Genomic DNA, 11,030 nt, shown 5'->3' with positions numbered 1-11,030 from the left:
TTCGGTTATTAAAGTCTTAGATTATATTTGGTACTCACTACAGTTAGTTAGATTTTGTTAAGAGCATGCTTACATTTTGTCATTTATTTGCATCTCTCCTTACTTTATAAACTAGTAAATTTGTCTGCTCTTCGCGCGATCATAATTAAAATATCAATGAATTCTTTAAGAGACCGGTAGGTTAATTATGATCTTCAGTTTGTTGTCGCAGCCATGATTAAATCACAGAACTAAAATATTTTCTCCCATAATTAGCTCAAACTTCTCCATGTAGCAATTTCACATAAATAGTCTACAACATTTTCCATGTCATATGACAAGATGTTTAACCTAAAACAATTTGGCTAATCTTATTAAAAAAAAAAAAAACAATTTGGATAACAAATCTAAAATGATGCCGTTTCGAAATTTGGCATCCTATGTTTGATGTCTTAAAAGTACTTGCATGTTTGTAATTTTCCCTAGAATACAATTCTTGTTCCAGTTTAGCTTCAAATTGACCACAATAGGAAGATTTTTAAATGAAACTACATATTAACCCTGCTATAACTACTATCTTATTCCAGATCTGCTTCAGCAATAGAGCCTTTTGTGCATCGAGTGTCACTGAGGACGAAAGACAGATTTAGGATACATCGAGCCAATGAAGTCATCAGCCGGTCTCCATGTCTGACTGTCTTTTTGCTTTTCTTATTTTCCCAATCTTGGTTGCTCTTATTCTTAATCAATTCAGAATAAAACAGAAGTTCCCTAAATCTTCCACCAGACAACAGGGTTTGGCCTTTTCTTGGTGAAACCATTAGCTATTTGAAACCTTACTCAGCAAGCGACCACTGTTGGAGAGTAAATGTAGGATCACTTTTCAAGGTAAACTCTTCCAATGAAACCCAACTTCGTGCTCTTTTCCTGAAGTCAATTAGAAAGAGAATGTATCTTTAATATTTGTCCTGAAAGTCCAAACTTGTAGGTATAACAAAATATACCAGTCAAATTTGTCTACAGAACAAACAATAGTCAGCAGATGCGGGACTCAGTAGAGGCATTCTATAGGAAAGAAAGGAAATGAAAGTGATTTCTGAAAAATTAATTCTTGATTAGCTATTAATTTTGCTCTTCACAGCGCCATGAAACTTCATTGGTAACCGTAGCTCTGGCAATTTACTTTTGGAGGACTATCCTGATGCTGTATTACAACCCCATAAGCACAATGGAAAGAAATTTAAGAAGATGTAAGAAAATAACCTCTGTTTAACTGCATCTCATAACCTTGTTGTCATCCTATGCCTTCTTTTGCCGAAGTATTCGCCAAAGCATCAGAAAGCAACACATAACCAAATGCAAAATGTTTCTATTAGATGAACCATTGAATAACAGCTAAATACTAATTAAACTCCCGTTTAAATGTTAGGATTTCCACAAGTAACAGAACTGAAGTTTTCTTTCAAGATAAAGCAAGGTGTTAGAGTAATGTTAACACTAACGTCAACAACATTATCAGTCAAGAGTCAAGTATTTCAAAAAGTGCCTTAGACAATGCTTTGTTCCTCTCATAATCTCTCATAATCAAGGTAGGGGGTTGCATTTTGGATTATCATTAGCAACAGCTGAGAAGTATAAAATATGTAATGCAAATATGATTAAAGTGGCTCCACAAGAAACAAAATGTAGTTGTAGCTATAGCTATCCTAATTGATGTACCTTCTTTGGAGGATATTTTGCGAAAGGAGCATCAGATCATACTACCAAATCTCAAGAAATACCTAAACTTGAAATTAAAAAAAAAAAAAGTGAACTCATAATTTATTAGTGAGCCACATAAGTGTGCATATAGAGGCTAAAGTACAAACTACAGAGGACCACATTCATCTATGTATTTATGTGGATCATTGTAACAACTCTTTTTTATTTTCTCATACTATAATGTATTTATAGAGATTAGTATGCAAAAAATCTTCATTAATCAAAGAAAAAATCAGAAGACCTTTTTTTTTTAACTTTTCATGGACATTTATTCAAGACTGCACATTCTCTTCTTGAGAAACTAAAAGCCTTAAGTTGTGTAATAAACTACCTATTTTTCTTGGAAATATGAACTCTAACTCCTAAATCATATACTGGTTCCTCGTGCAGATCCAATTGTAAGTTCAAATAAAATTTCGGTACATTTTTATTTCAACCTTCTGCCAAGAAAAAGAAATAAGAACTTTCCAACAATACAAAAATATAAACTGAGAACATGCAAAGAGAAAAAGAGCAAAAAGGAGAAAAATAACCAAAAAACAAAAGAGGAAATTATTTGCAGAACCTTGCCCTGCAACATATGCATGTAATTTAGAAGCTAATAATATAACAATCAGACAGAGGTAGTAAAACCCAACCTTCAAGAGTTAAAACTTGCAGCGAAATTCCAAAAATACCAATAATACCTGCAATTATCCCTGAAAATTCACCACTTTTCAAAGTCATTCTGCCTACAAAGAGAGAGAACACAAAGTGAGAATATCATGTTCCAAGATTTCTAAGTAATAAACTTTTTAGTTCTTGATCGAAATAAAAGCAGAAGTTACCAACTTGAAGATCCACTAATTGAATCTAAATTAATCACAGGTGTTAAAATTTTGGCAGTACTTTGCTGTAGTTCTGGCGGTTGGCGCAACCAGTGGAGTATAACTATACAAAGAAGATGGAGAAATAAGAAACTTGCATTCTATTAGATTAGGAGACAGATATGAAAGTAGTTGTGTACCGGTGGAGAGAAAATTCTTGTCAAGGGCTTCGACCGAGAGAATGGAGATCATTGAAAGCGGGGGTTCTCAGCAACCATTGGTTTCTTCTGCTCCCTTGTTTTAGAAACGCAGGCTTAATGAGGACATTGGGTTTTCCATTTGAGGGAATACAGGAATCGAAACGGTGTTAGTTGGCTTTAATTAGTGTGACTTTTGTCCTTTTATATATTAAGTAAAATAAAATGGGAATAATTAAGTAAATTGCAAAAAAAAGCTACAAAAAAGATAAATAGGATTCCAGGCCTTAGAGATGTGCCAACTCAACGTGTGCTATTCCCAGCTTTATAGATTTATATAGAAAGTTGTCCTATAGGAAGAGAACTGTCTGGTTTTCGTTTGAAATGCAAGTAAGGAGGTGCATTCTGTAAATATTTTGGGCCAAGATCGATATTTAGGCCGGAATTGGTTACTAGTGTGAGATGAGAGAGATGAGATGGGAAGATGTTTCAAATCTCATTACAAAATGAAAAGAAAAGAGCGGAAAAGTCAAGTGTAAGGGAGCGAGATGGATTGGAATTTTATTTAAAACCCGTTGGCAAAAGAGTAAAAATTGATCAAAGAATAACTGTCTCGGATTTAAGAGACAAATAATTGCTTTTAACACTAGACGAGCTTTAAGCACGTTTTAAAATGTTTGTCTCAATTAAGAATGTGGCTACTCATCTTAATTATTTTGAGACGCTTAAACAACTCAAGAATGAGTTACACACCTTAACCAATTCATTTTTTAATAATTAACTTCGTTTCGATTAAAAGTGTGGTTATGCATCATTTTTGAGACGCTTAAAAAAGAAACTCAAGGATGCGGTTGCGCACCTTGACAAATCATTCCAAAAATTAATTTTTATCAATTCAAACCAAGATATGTAGACAGAGATTATTAGGTGAGATACATGCGAGCTTAGAAAGTTGTTACGCTTCTAAACCGGTGTATGTCAAGATCCAAAATGTAGTTACACATCCGGGTTGAGACTAATAAAAGTTCAACAACAATAAAATACTAGCGATTCAAGGCTTGTGAACATAAATTATTCATATATAGTTTAAGTTAAGTATAAATCGATAAAGGCGACCGTGCTAGAACCACAGACTCAGGGAATGCCTAATACCTTCTCCCGGTCAACAGAATTCCAAACCGGTCTTTTATTTTTGCAGACCAATAATTAAAAAGTCAGCTTCCTTTTGATTAGGGATTCATAAGGTGACTTGAAACATTAAAACTCAAATCCAGGTGACGACTCTATTAAATAAATAATCCCTATTCAAAACTGTAACTTCAATTGGAAAAAACCTTTAATAACAAAAATGTGCCCTATCGTGGGAGTGAAAAAGGAGTGTGACACCAAGTTTTTTAACAACATATCTGTTTCAATAATCAGTGGTAGGAAATTCCTAGTCATACAGAGAACCAATGCTTCTATTGCCCTTGCCTCAACAACTACAATTGTAGTCTCTTCTATCTGCTCACATTGAGCAAACACCAAGTCACCTTTGCAGTGCCTAACACAATAATCATATGAACTAGGGCGAGGATTTCCTCTTGAAGCTCCATCAGTATTCCACTTGTAACCTCTTTCAGTTGGCAAAGTCCAGTATACATTTGTAGGAGCCAGAATAGACTTGTATCCTTCTAGAAAGTGTATCATTTACTACCTCCATGTCTGATTGTGTTTCTTCTTTTCCACAACACCCAAGTAATCGTAGCTAGTACAGCATGTAGTATTGGCTTGAGCTTATCCCCACATTCTGTATTCCACCAGGCTCTAATTACTTGATGAATCTGAATAAGAATTAACTATAAACCTGCAGCATTCATAAAAACCCTTCATAGCTCCTCTGCAAATTTTCCAATTACAAAAAGATGCTGCATTGTTTCCAGTTGAGGAATAGGACAACAATAGCATTTGGAAACCACAACTATTTTCATTATCTTTTGTTGATCATCGGTAGGAAGTTTAAATTTTCGTAGCTTCCACAGAAAAAAATATATATTGAAAGGAACCCCTTTAATCCACATTTGCCTCTCTGTGTCTTATTAGATTCCAAGCACGAACAATGAATTTTCCTGTACTTGTGGCCATCCACCATTGTTTGTCGCAATAATTATGAAAATAATTATATCTTGATTTTTTAAAACGACAACTATTTTGAATTATATATTTTTAATAAGGATGACAAGCATGGTGAATCGGATGGAGTAATATTCTTTAGATAAGAATGTACCCCGACTTACTTCTCTGGTAGTCGAACAAGCAAAGTCCAAAACAGAAAAGCCGGACAATTAATTACCGGCAGTTTTAATCTTAAAGAGGCGATTTTTTAAGATAGGTGTGAAGACTTTTAATGCACATTCTTTTCTTGGGGAACTGAAACAATCGAACACTGTTCAATTTCGGCAATTATAAGAACCTGTAAACAATAAAAAATGGAATTCAAGGATGAGAAAATTAAAAATTATAGTGTCAAAACTAACATGCCAAAATGTTCTAAATTGTATTTAATTTTCGAGATAGATTGATATCCCCATTGCCTTGGTTCTACCAATTTTAATTTTTACTTTATCTGCCAAATAATTTATTACTAGCCCTGCAATGGCTATTAATTTTTCTCTCTCATCTTTGGACCATTAATTAGAACACTGCAAATTACAACCTAATCTTCACATCAATGTCGGCCTACTCATCTACTCTCTCCCCGTCTCTAAAGGCCATATTTACTTAACTTAAAGGAACATCCTAAGAATAATAAGCAACAAAAGAAGAGGGATTTTGTACTGAGAGATGTATACCAAAAATCGAAACTGAATACTACTGATTTATCACTGTTTTATGTGATTTTCATAAGTTGTATTACGAGCTATGGAGAAAAACTTCTTGTTTTTTGTTTTACTGGTTTCCCATATATTATTGATGTATTTATGTAATGTATTGTTGCTAGCTCCTTTTCTTTTTTCTTCTTTCCGTTGTACTCCCTTCATCCTAATTTATGTGACACTATTTATTTTTTGATCAGTCCCAAAATGAATGTCATATTTTCTTATTTGGCAACTATTTAATGGAACAATCCCCATTTTACCCTTATTGGGTCCCATTTACTTTTAAAGATATACTTATTGTGAAGAAAAGTCAACAAAAGTAGACACTAAAATAAGGACAATTTGGTAAACATTACAAAATCTTTTCTTATTTCTTAAACATCGTGTCAGGCCAAATAATGCCACATAAATTGGGACGGAGGGAGTAAAGATGTTTCTATATGAATACACACTTCTATCCCGATGGTTTGAATATTTCTTATCTTCACGTTCTTGTTTACTTTCTGCAGATTGTCGTTGGCGAATCTTGTTTCATGATGCTTCCTAATACCAAAAAACATGCTTGTCAAAGTGTACCTTTAGATGTGCTTAGTAGCCTTCCGAGAATGTAATAGATGATATTCTTATATGTGTGCCATCACGAGATGCTGTGAGGACAAGTATCTTATCTACGAAATGGAGACATAACTGGCGCAAAATACCTCAGTTGAAACTTGATGAAATACTTTGGGAAACAAGAATGGATAGGATATCTCGTACGATTAAATTTACTATCATTTTCTATCACCTTTTAATGTTTCAGGCAGGACCAATTTCTAAGTTTATCCTCTCCCTTATTCTTGAAGATTTTCCTGAGATTGACAGGTTGATATATTTCCTCTCAAAGAAAGACGTTCAGCATCTTGATCTTAGATTGCTCGTGTCTAACAACCAATACAACTTGCCTTCTTCAATTTTCACATGTTTGCAATTGAGATATCTGTCTCTCCATGGTTGTTCAATACAGCTTGCTCCACCAACCTTCAAAGGATTTGACATGTTAAATAGCCTCGAATTACATAGCGTCACAATTTCTTCCGAAATTCTTGAAAGCTTAATCTCTAGTTGCCCATTGCTCGAACAATTGTTGTTGCGTGATATTATTTACAGCGGTGTCATTGAAATTAATGCTCCCAAGCTGAGATCCTTCGACTTCGTCGAAAATATAGGATCTGTATGTTTAAAAAGTGTCCCTCGTCTTGCTAAATTTTCACTCTGGCATACGAAATATCATGTGGGGATAGGAAATTGTTTTAAGTCGTTCTCCAGTCTTGAATATCTCGAGTTGAATGCTTGTTGTCTTAAGGTAAATGTGCTTTATCACTTCTTTGAGTGTTATCATAGATGTAATATCTTTTGACCTTTGAGTCATTTGCATTTTCTTCCAAGTTCGTGGCTGCAGTAACAGGTGAAGTACCAACAAGGCTCCCTTTTGATCTTAATTCTGTCAAACATCTGTGCCTAAAGGAGATTAATCTGGAAGAATTGGATGAGGTCTTGTGTATTCTTTGCTTGATAAGAAGCTTCCTGTATCTGCAATATTTTGAAATCAGCTAGGTTCTTAAACATTACACTCTTTTTTTTTATTTTTTTTATTTTTTTTTATTTTTTATACTTGTTATCCTTCATAAACTTACAGAGTTGGGTTGTTGATTATCTTCCGTAGGATGCTGATTACAATGGTGATTCTCAAGCACTAGAATGTCTTGAAGTGGAAGCTTTCTCAGATGTAACATTTAATCACCTCAGGAAAGTTCATCTATTTCGTACTGTTGGCTCAAACCCTGAGATGCAGCTTATCAAGCTTCTATTGGCCAAGCCCCCCATGTTGAAGGAAATGCTAATCTTCCCCTTGAACGTAGATGACGATTTCAATCGAATCGAGTTTCCCATTATGATAAACTCGTTTCGGCGTGCATCGCCTGAAGTAGAAGTTATTTATGCTAATTATGGGTGACTAAATTTTTTTACTATGAAGTTGTTATTACAATGCTAAGACATTTTACATTTAGACCATTTTCTAGACTGATCTATGAAATGAGACTTTCGGCATGAATTAATTTGTGTTTGTTTATTTGAAAACTCTGTTGTGGATTACTTTGCTTGTGTGCTCGTGCATCAACTGAATAGGAAGTAAAACCTTTGTATCTCTTCGTCCAATTTCATGTACAAGTCAAATTGTGGCAGTAAGTTGACACCTCTTGGACAAAGTACTTCTATGATTGAAGCTCGAAGTGTTCTTTTATGAGCAGTGTTCTCTCTGCTTTTTATTTTTTTATTTAGACAAGACTCATGAACAAATAACTTCTCTCTCGAATGCTCTCAACTCACATTAGTTAAACGTGTCTGCAAAAAGTTATGGAGCAGAGTTTACAACGATTGCAGAGGCAGCCCTGTGTTATTAACAATGGGGATCACCACTTAAGATGGATTGTCAGCAGTTCTAAGGGGAGAAAACCAGCTGCTCAGATCTTCAGAATGACACATGTTGAGCGTGTACATTCCATTGGATAGAGATAAACCAAAAAACATATAAGAAAAAGAGCAGAAGCTTGTAAAGTATTGCAAGGGAGATTGTTTATGTTTGTACTATTAGAGCTCCTCCTGGAATTAAGCTAGCAGTGCAGCAGCTCATTTTCTACATATAAGCCATATTCTATGGTTGATGAGCTAAAGTTCAGCTTTGTTTTCTATAAATAAGCTAGCAGTGATAGGTTTTTATGCATTTTCTAGATTTAGAGTTGTTTTCTGTTCACGTTTTGAACATTCTATAATCGTGCAATTTGAGTTTTCTCCTTGTGTGATTTTCTTTTTTGTTAGCGCGGGAACGATAAAAACACTGTAATTAACGTGGTTTGGATCGATGTGATCCTAGTCCACGGAGAACGGCCAGCACTTTTATTAATATCAAGAGAGAAAGTAAGTTACAAGATTGAATACTCTTAGGTTCTATGTTCTGTCTAGCATGTATTTATTCTACTAGGTCTAATCCTTTCCTAGAAAGGATCTAAATCCCAAAAACACTCGAAAACCAATAAAGAAAAAAGTTTCCTTTTATTTCTTTCCGCTTTGAGTAGGAATTGACTTGAATATCTTCTCAACTTCACAATCTCCACCTTGAGATGAATTTCGAGCTTCCATATGAACGTCACTCAGTCCAATGTCTCTAAGCCTACGTGAGCTAACTCCGTATAGGAAACAAGAGACACTAATCGAAACCTTGTAAATACTAGTAGCTCTAACTTGCCCTTCCGTTCTCCATCCTGACACATCAGTTGATGCAAAATCCTGCCAAATTCATACAATGACTGAACTTGACAAGAGGAACCACCTTGGTCAACATATCCGCTGCGTTGTCCTTTGTGTCAACCTTCAAGACCTTAACTGTGCCTTGTTCAACAAGTTCACGAATAAAATGGAATCAGATATCAATGTGTGTTGGTGCGATCATGAAATCTCTAATTTTTTATCAAGTGAATAGCACTCTGGCTATTACATTTTAGAGTTGGTTCATGTTGAACCCTACTCAATTCTGACACCAAACCTTTTAACCATATAGCCTCCTTTACTGCTTTTGCTGCTGCCATATATTCAGCTTCTATTGTGGACAAAGCAACTATAGACTGGAGAGTTGCCTTCCAACTTATGGTACTACCTACAAAAGTAAAGATATAGCCCGTTGTGGATCTCCTTCTATCCAGATCACCTGCAAAATCAGAATCCATATAACTAAGGACCGAGAAGCCTTCATTTCTCATCCTACAAAAAGTTAGACCAACATTCGAAGAACCTTTAAGATATCTCAATATCCACTTAATTTCTTCCCAATGTGTCTTACCCGGATTAGACATGAATCGACTTACCACACTCATTGCTTGAGCAAAATCATGCCGAGTGCAAACCATAACATACATAATGCTACCAACTGCACTAGAATAAGGAACTTTTGACATGTACTCCACCTCTTCCTTTGATTGTGGTGCCATCAAAGAAGAAAGTCTAAAATATTGTGCTAACGGTAAAGTAATAGGTTTACATTTATTCATGCCAAACCTCTGAACTACTTTCTCAATTTACTTTTTCTGTGAGAGATGTACCTCACCGTTCTTCCCCTGAATCTCCATTCCAAGGATTTTCTTTGCTTTACCTAAATCTTTCATGTCAAACTCCATATTTAGCAATTTCTTCAAATCATTTATCTCTGTCATACTATTAACACCAATAAGCATATTATCAACATATAACAATAAATAAATATTTGAATTACCAGATACCGTCATGTGATACACGCAACTATCAAATGCACTTCTAGAGAAACCTTAAGTAATCATGAACGCATCAAATCTCTTGTACCATTATCGTGGTGACTGCTTCAAACCATACAAAGATTTCTTAAATTGACAAACCGGTCTTCTTTTCCTTCAATAAGGTAACCCTCGAGCTGATTCATGAAGATCACCTCTTCAAGTTCACTATGTAAGAATGCAGTCTTGACATCAAGCTGATGAAGCTTCAAGTCATAATAGGCAACCAAAGCTAGTAGCAAATGAATTGAGTTATACTTCACGACTGGTGAGAAAATCTCATTGTAGTCGATTCCCTCCTTCTTGCAAAGCCCTTAGCAACCAACCTCGCTTTGTATTTAGCATCTTCTACACCCGGAATGCCATCGTTTTTTCTGAAAACCCATTTGCAGCCAACAGTTCTCTTCCCCTTTGGTAGACTCACCAAATCCCATGTCTGGTTCTTGTGCAGAGACTCCATCTCTTCGGTCATGGCTAAACGCCATTGATCAACTTCACCATACAAAGTAGCTTTTGTACATCTTGAGGGTTCCAAATCCTTTATTTCCTTCTCGGCAGTAGCTAATGCACAGGCCACAAGATTAGCTTGCGAAGGCTGAGGATAATATGTTGGGTTCGTTTGTCCCTTCCAATAGCTATACTGTATGGTTCACCTTCAGGTACTACTATGTGAGCTTTTTCATTATATGACTCCACATGAGTCACTTGATCCTCCTGCTCGGTGAGTTTCACATTTTCCTCCACCGTTTCTGTTGTAAGAACTTTCTGTCCTGCAAACACAATAGAAGTCTTTCCAGGATCAAGCATAGAGGCCTCATCAAAAGTAATATCTCTACTGATTACAAACTTAAAAGGATCGAAACTCCATATTCTATATCCTTTTACCCCTTCAGCATATCCCATAAATAAACCTTTTCGAGCTCTAAGTTCTAATTTTCCATCACTTACATGATAATATGCGGGACATCCAAAGATTCTTAAGTACGAGTAATCAGACGGCTTACCAGACCATACCTCATTTGGAGTTTTCAAGTCAATCGCCGACGCTGGAGAACGATTAACAACATAACAAACAATATTTACTGC

General features: G+C 35.4%; 1 protein-coding gene and 1 long non-coding RNA gene across 2 annotated transcripts; one reads left to right on the top strand and one right to left on the bottom strand.

Annotated features, from left to right (window-relative positions):
• Positions 1-551: 551 nt before the first annotated feature.
• On the bottom strand, positions 552-2,898 carry LOC132040866 (uncharacterized). The gene is made up of 3 exons (XR_009410801.1): positions 2,747-2,898; positions 2,568-2,670; positions 552-2,471 (listed from the first exon to the last, which is right to left on the bottom strand). It is a non-coding gene; the product is annotated as an uncharacterized LOC132040866 (long non-coding RNA).
• Positions 2,899-5,644: 2,746 nt separating this feature from the next.
• On the top strand, positions 5,645-7,597 carry LOC132039162 (F-box/FBD/LRR-repeat protein At1g13570-like). The gene is made up of 5 exons (XM_059429706.1): positions 5,645-5,677; positions 6,111-6,173; positions 6,404-6,946; positions 7,030-7,134; positions 7,307-7,597. The coding sequence occupies exons 1-5, from the start codon at positions 5,645-5,647 to the stop codon at positions 7,595-7,597; spliced, it is 1,035 nt and encodes a 344-aa protein (XP_059285689.1).
• Positions 7,598-11,030: the final 3,433 nt, after the last annotated feature.

Source organism: Lycium ferocissimum, chromosome 12 (genome assembly GCF_029784015.1).
Source record: "Lycium ferocissimum isolate CSIRO_LF1 chromosome 12, AGI_CSIRO_Lferr_CH_V1, whole genome shotgun sequence".
Classification (NCBI taxonomy): Eukaryota; Viridiplantae; Streptophyta; class Magnoliopsida; order Solanales; family Solanaceae; genus Lycium; species Lycium ferocissimum.
The sequence above is the reverse complement of the archived record's forward strand: the minus strand, read 5'-3'. Positions and strand labels throughout refer to the sequence as shown.

Bases quoted from the DNA above. Each gene is read 5' to 3' on its own strand.
- LOC132039162 (XM_059429706.1), top strand. From the start codon at position 5,645: ATGGAGAAAAACTTCTTGTTTTTTGTTTTACTG. The intron at 5,678-6,110 runs GTTTCCCATATA...TACTTTCTGCAG, and splicing joins TCTTGTTTTTTGTTTTACTG to ATTGTCGTTGGCGAATCTTG. The intron at 6,174-6,403 runs GTACCTTTAGAT...TTAATGTTTCAG, and splicing joins AAAAACATGCTTGTCAAAGT to GCAGGACCAATTTCTAAGTT.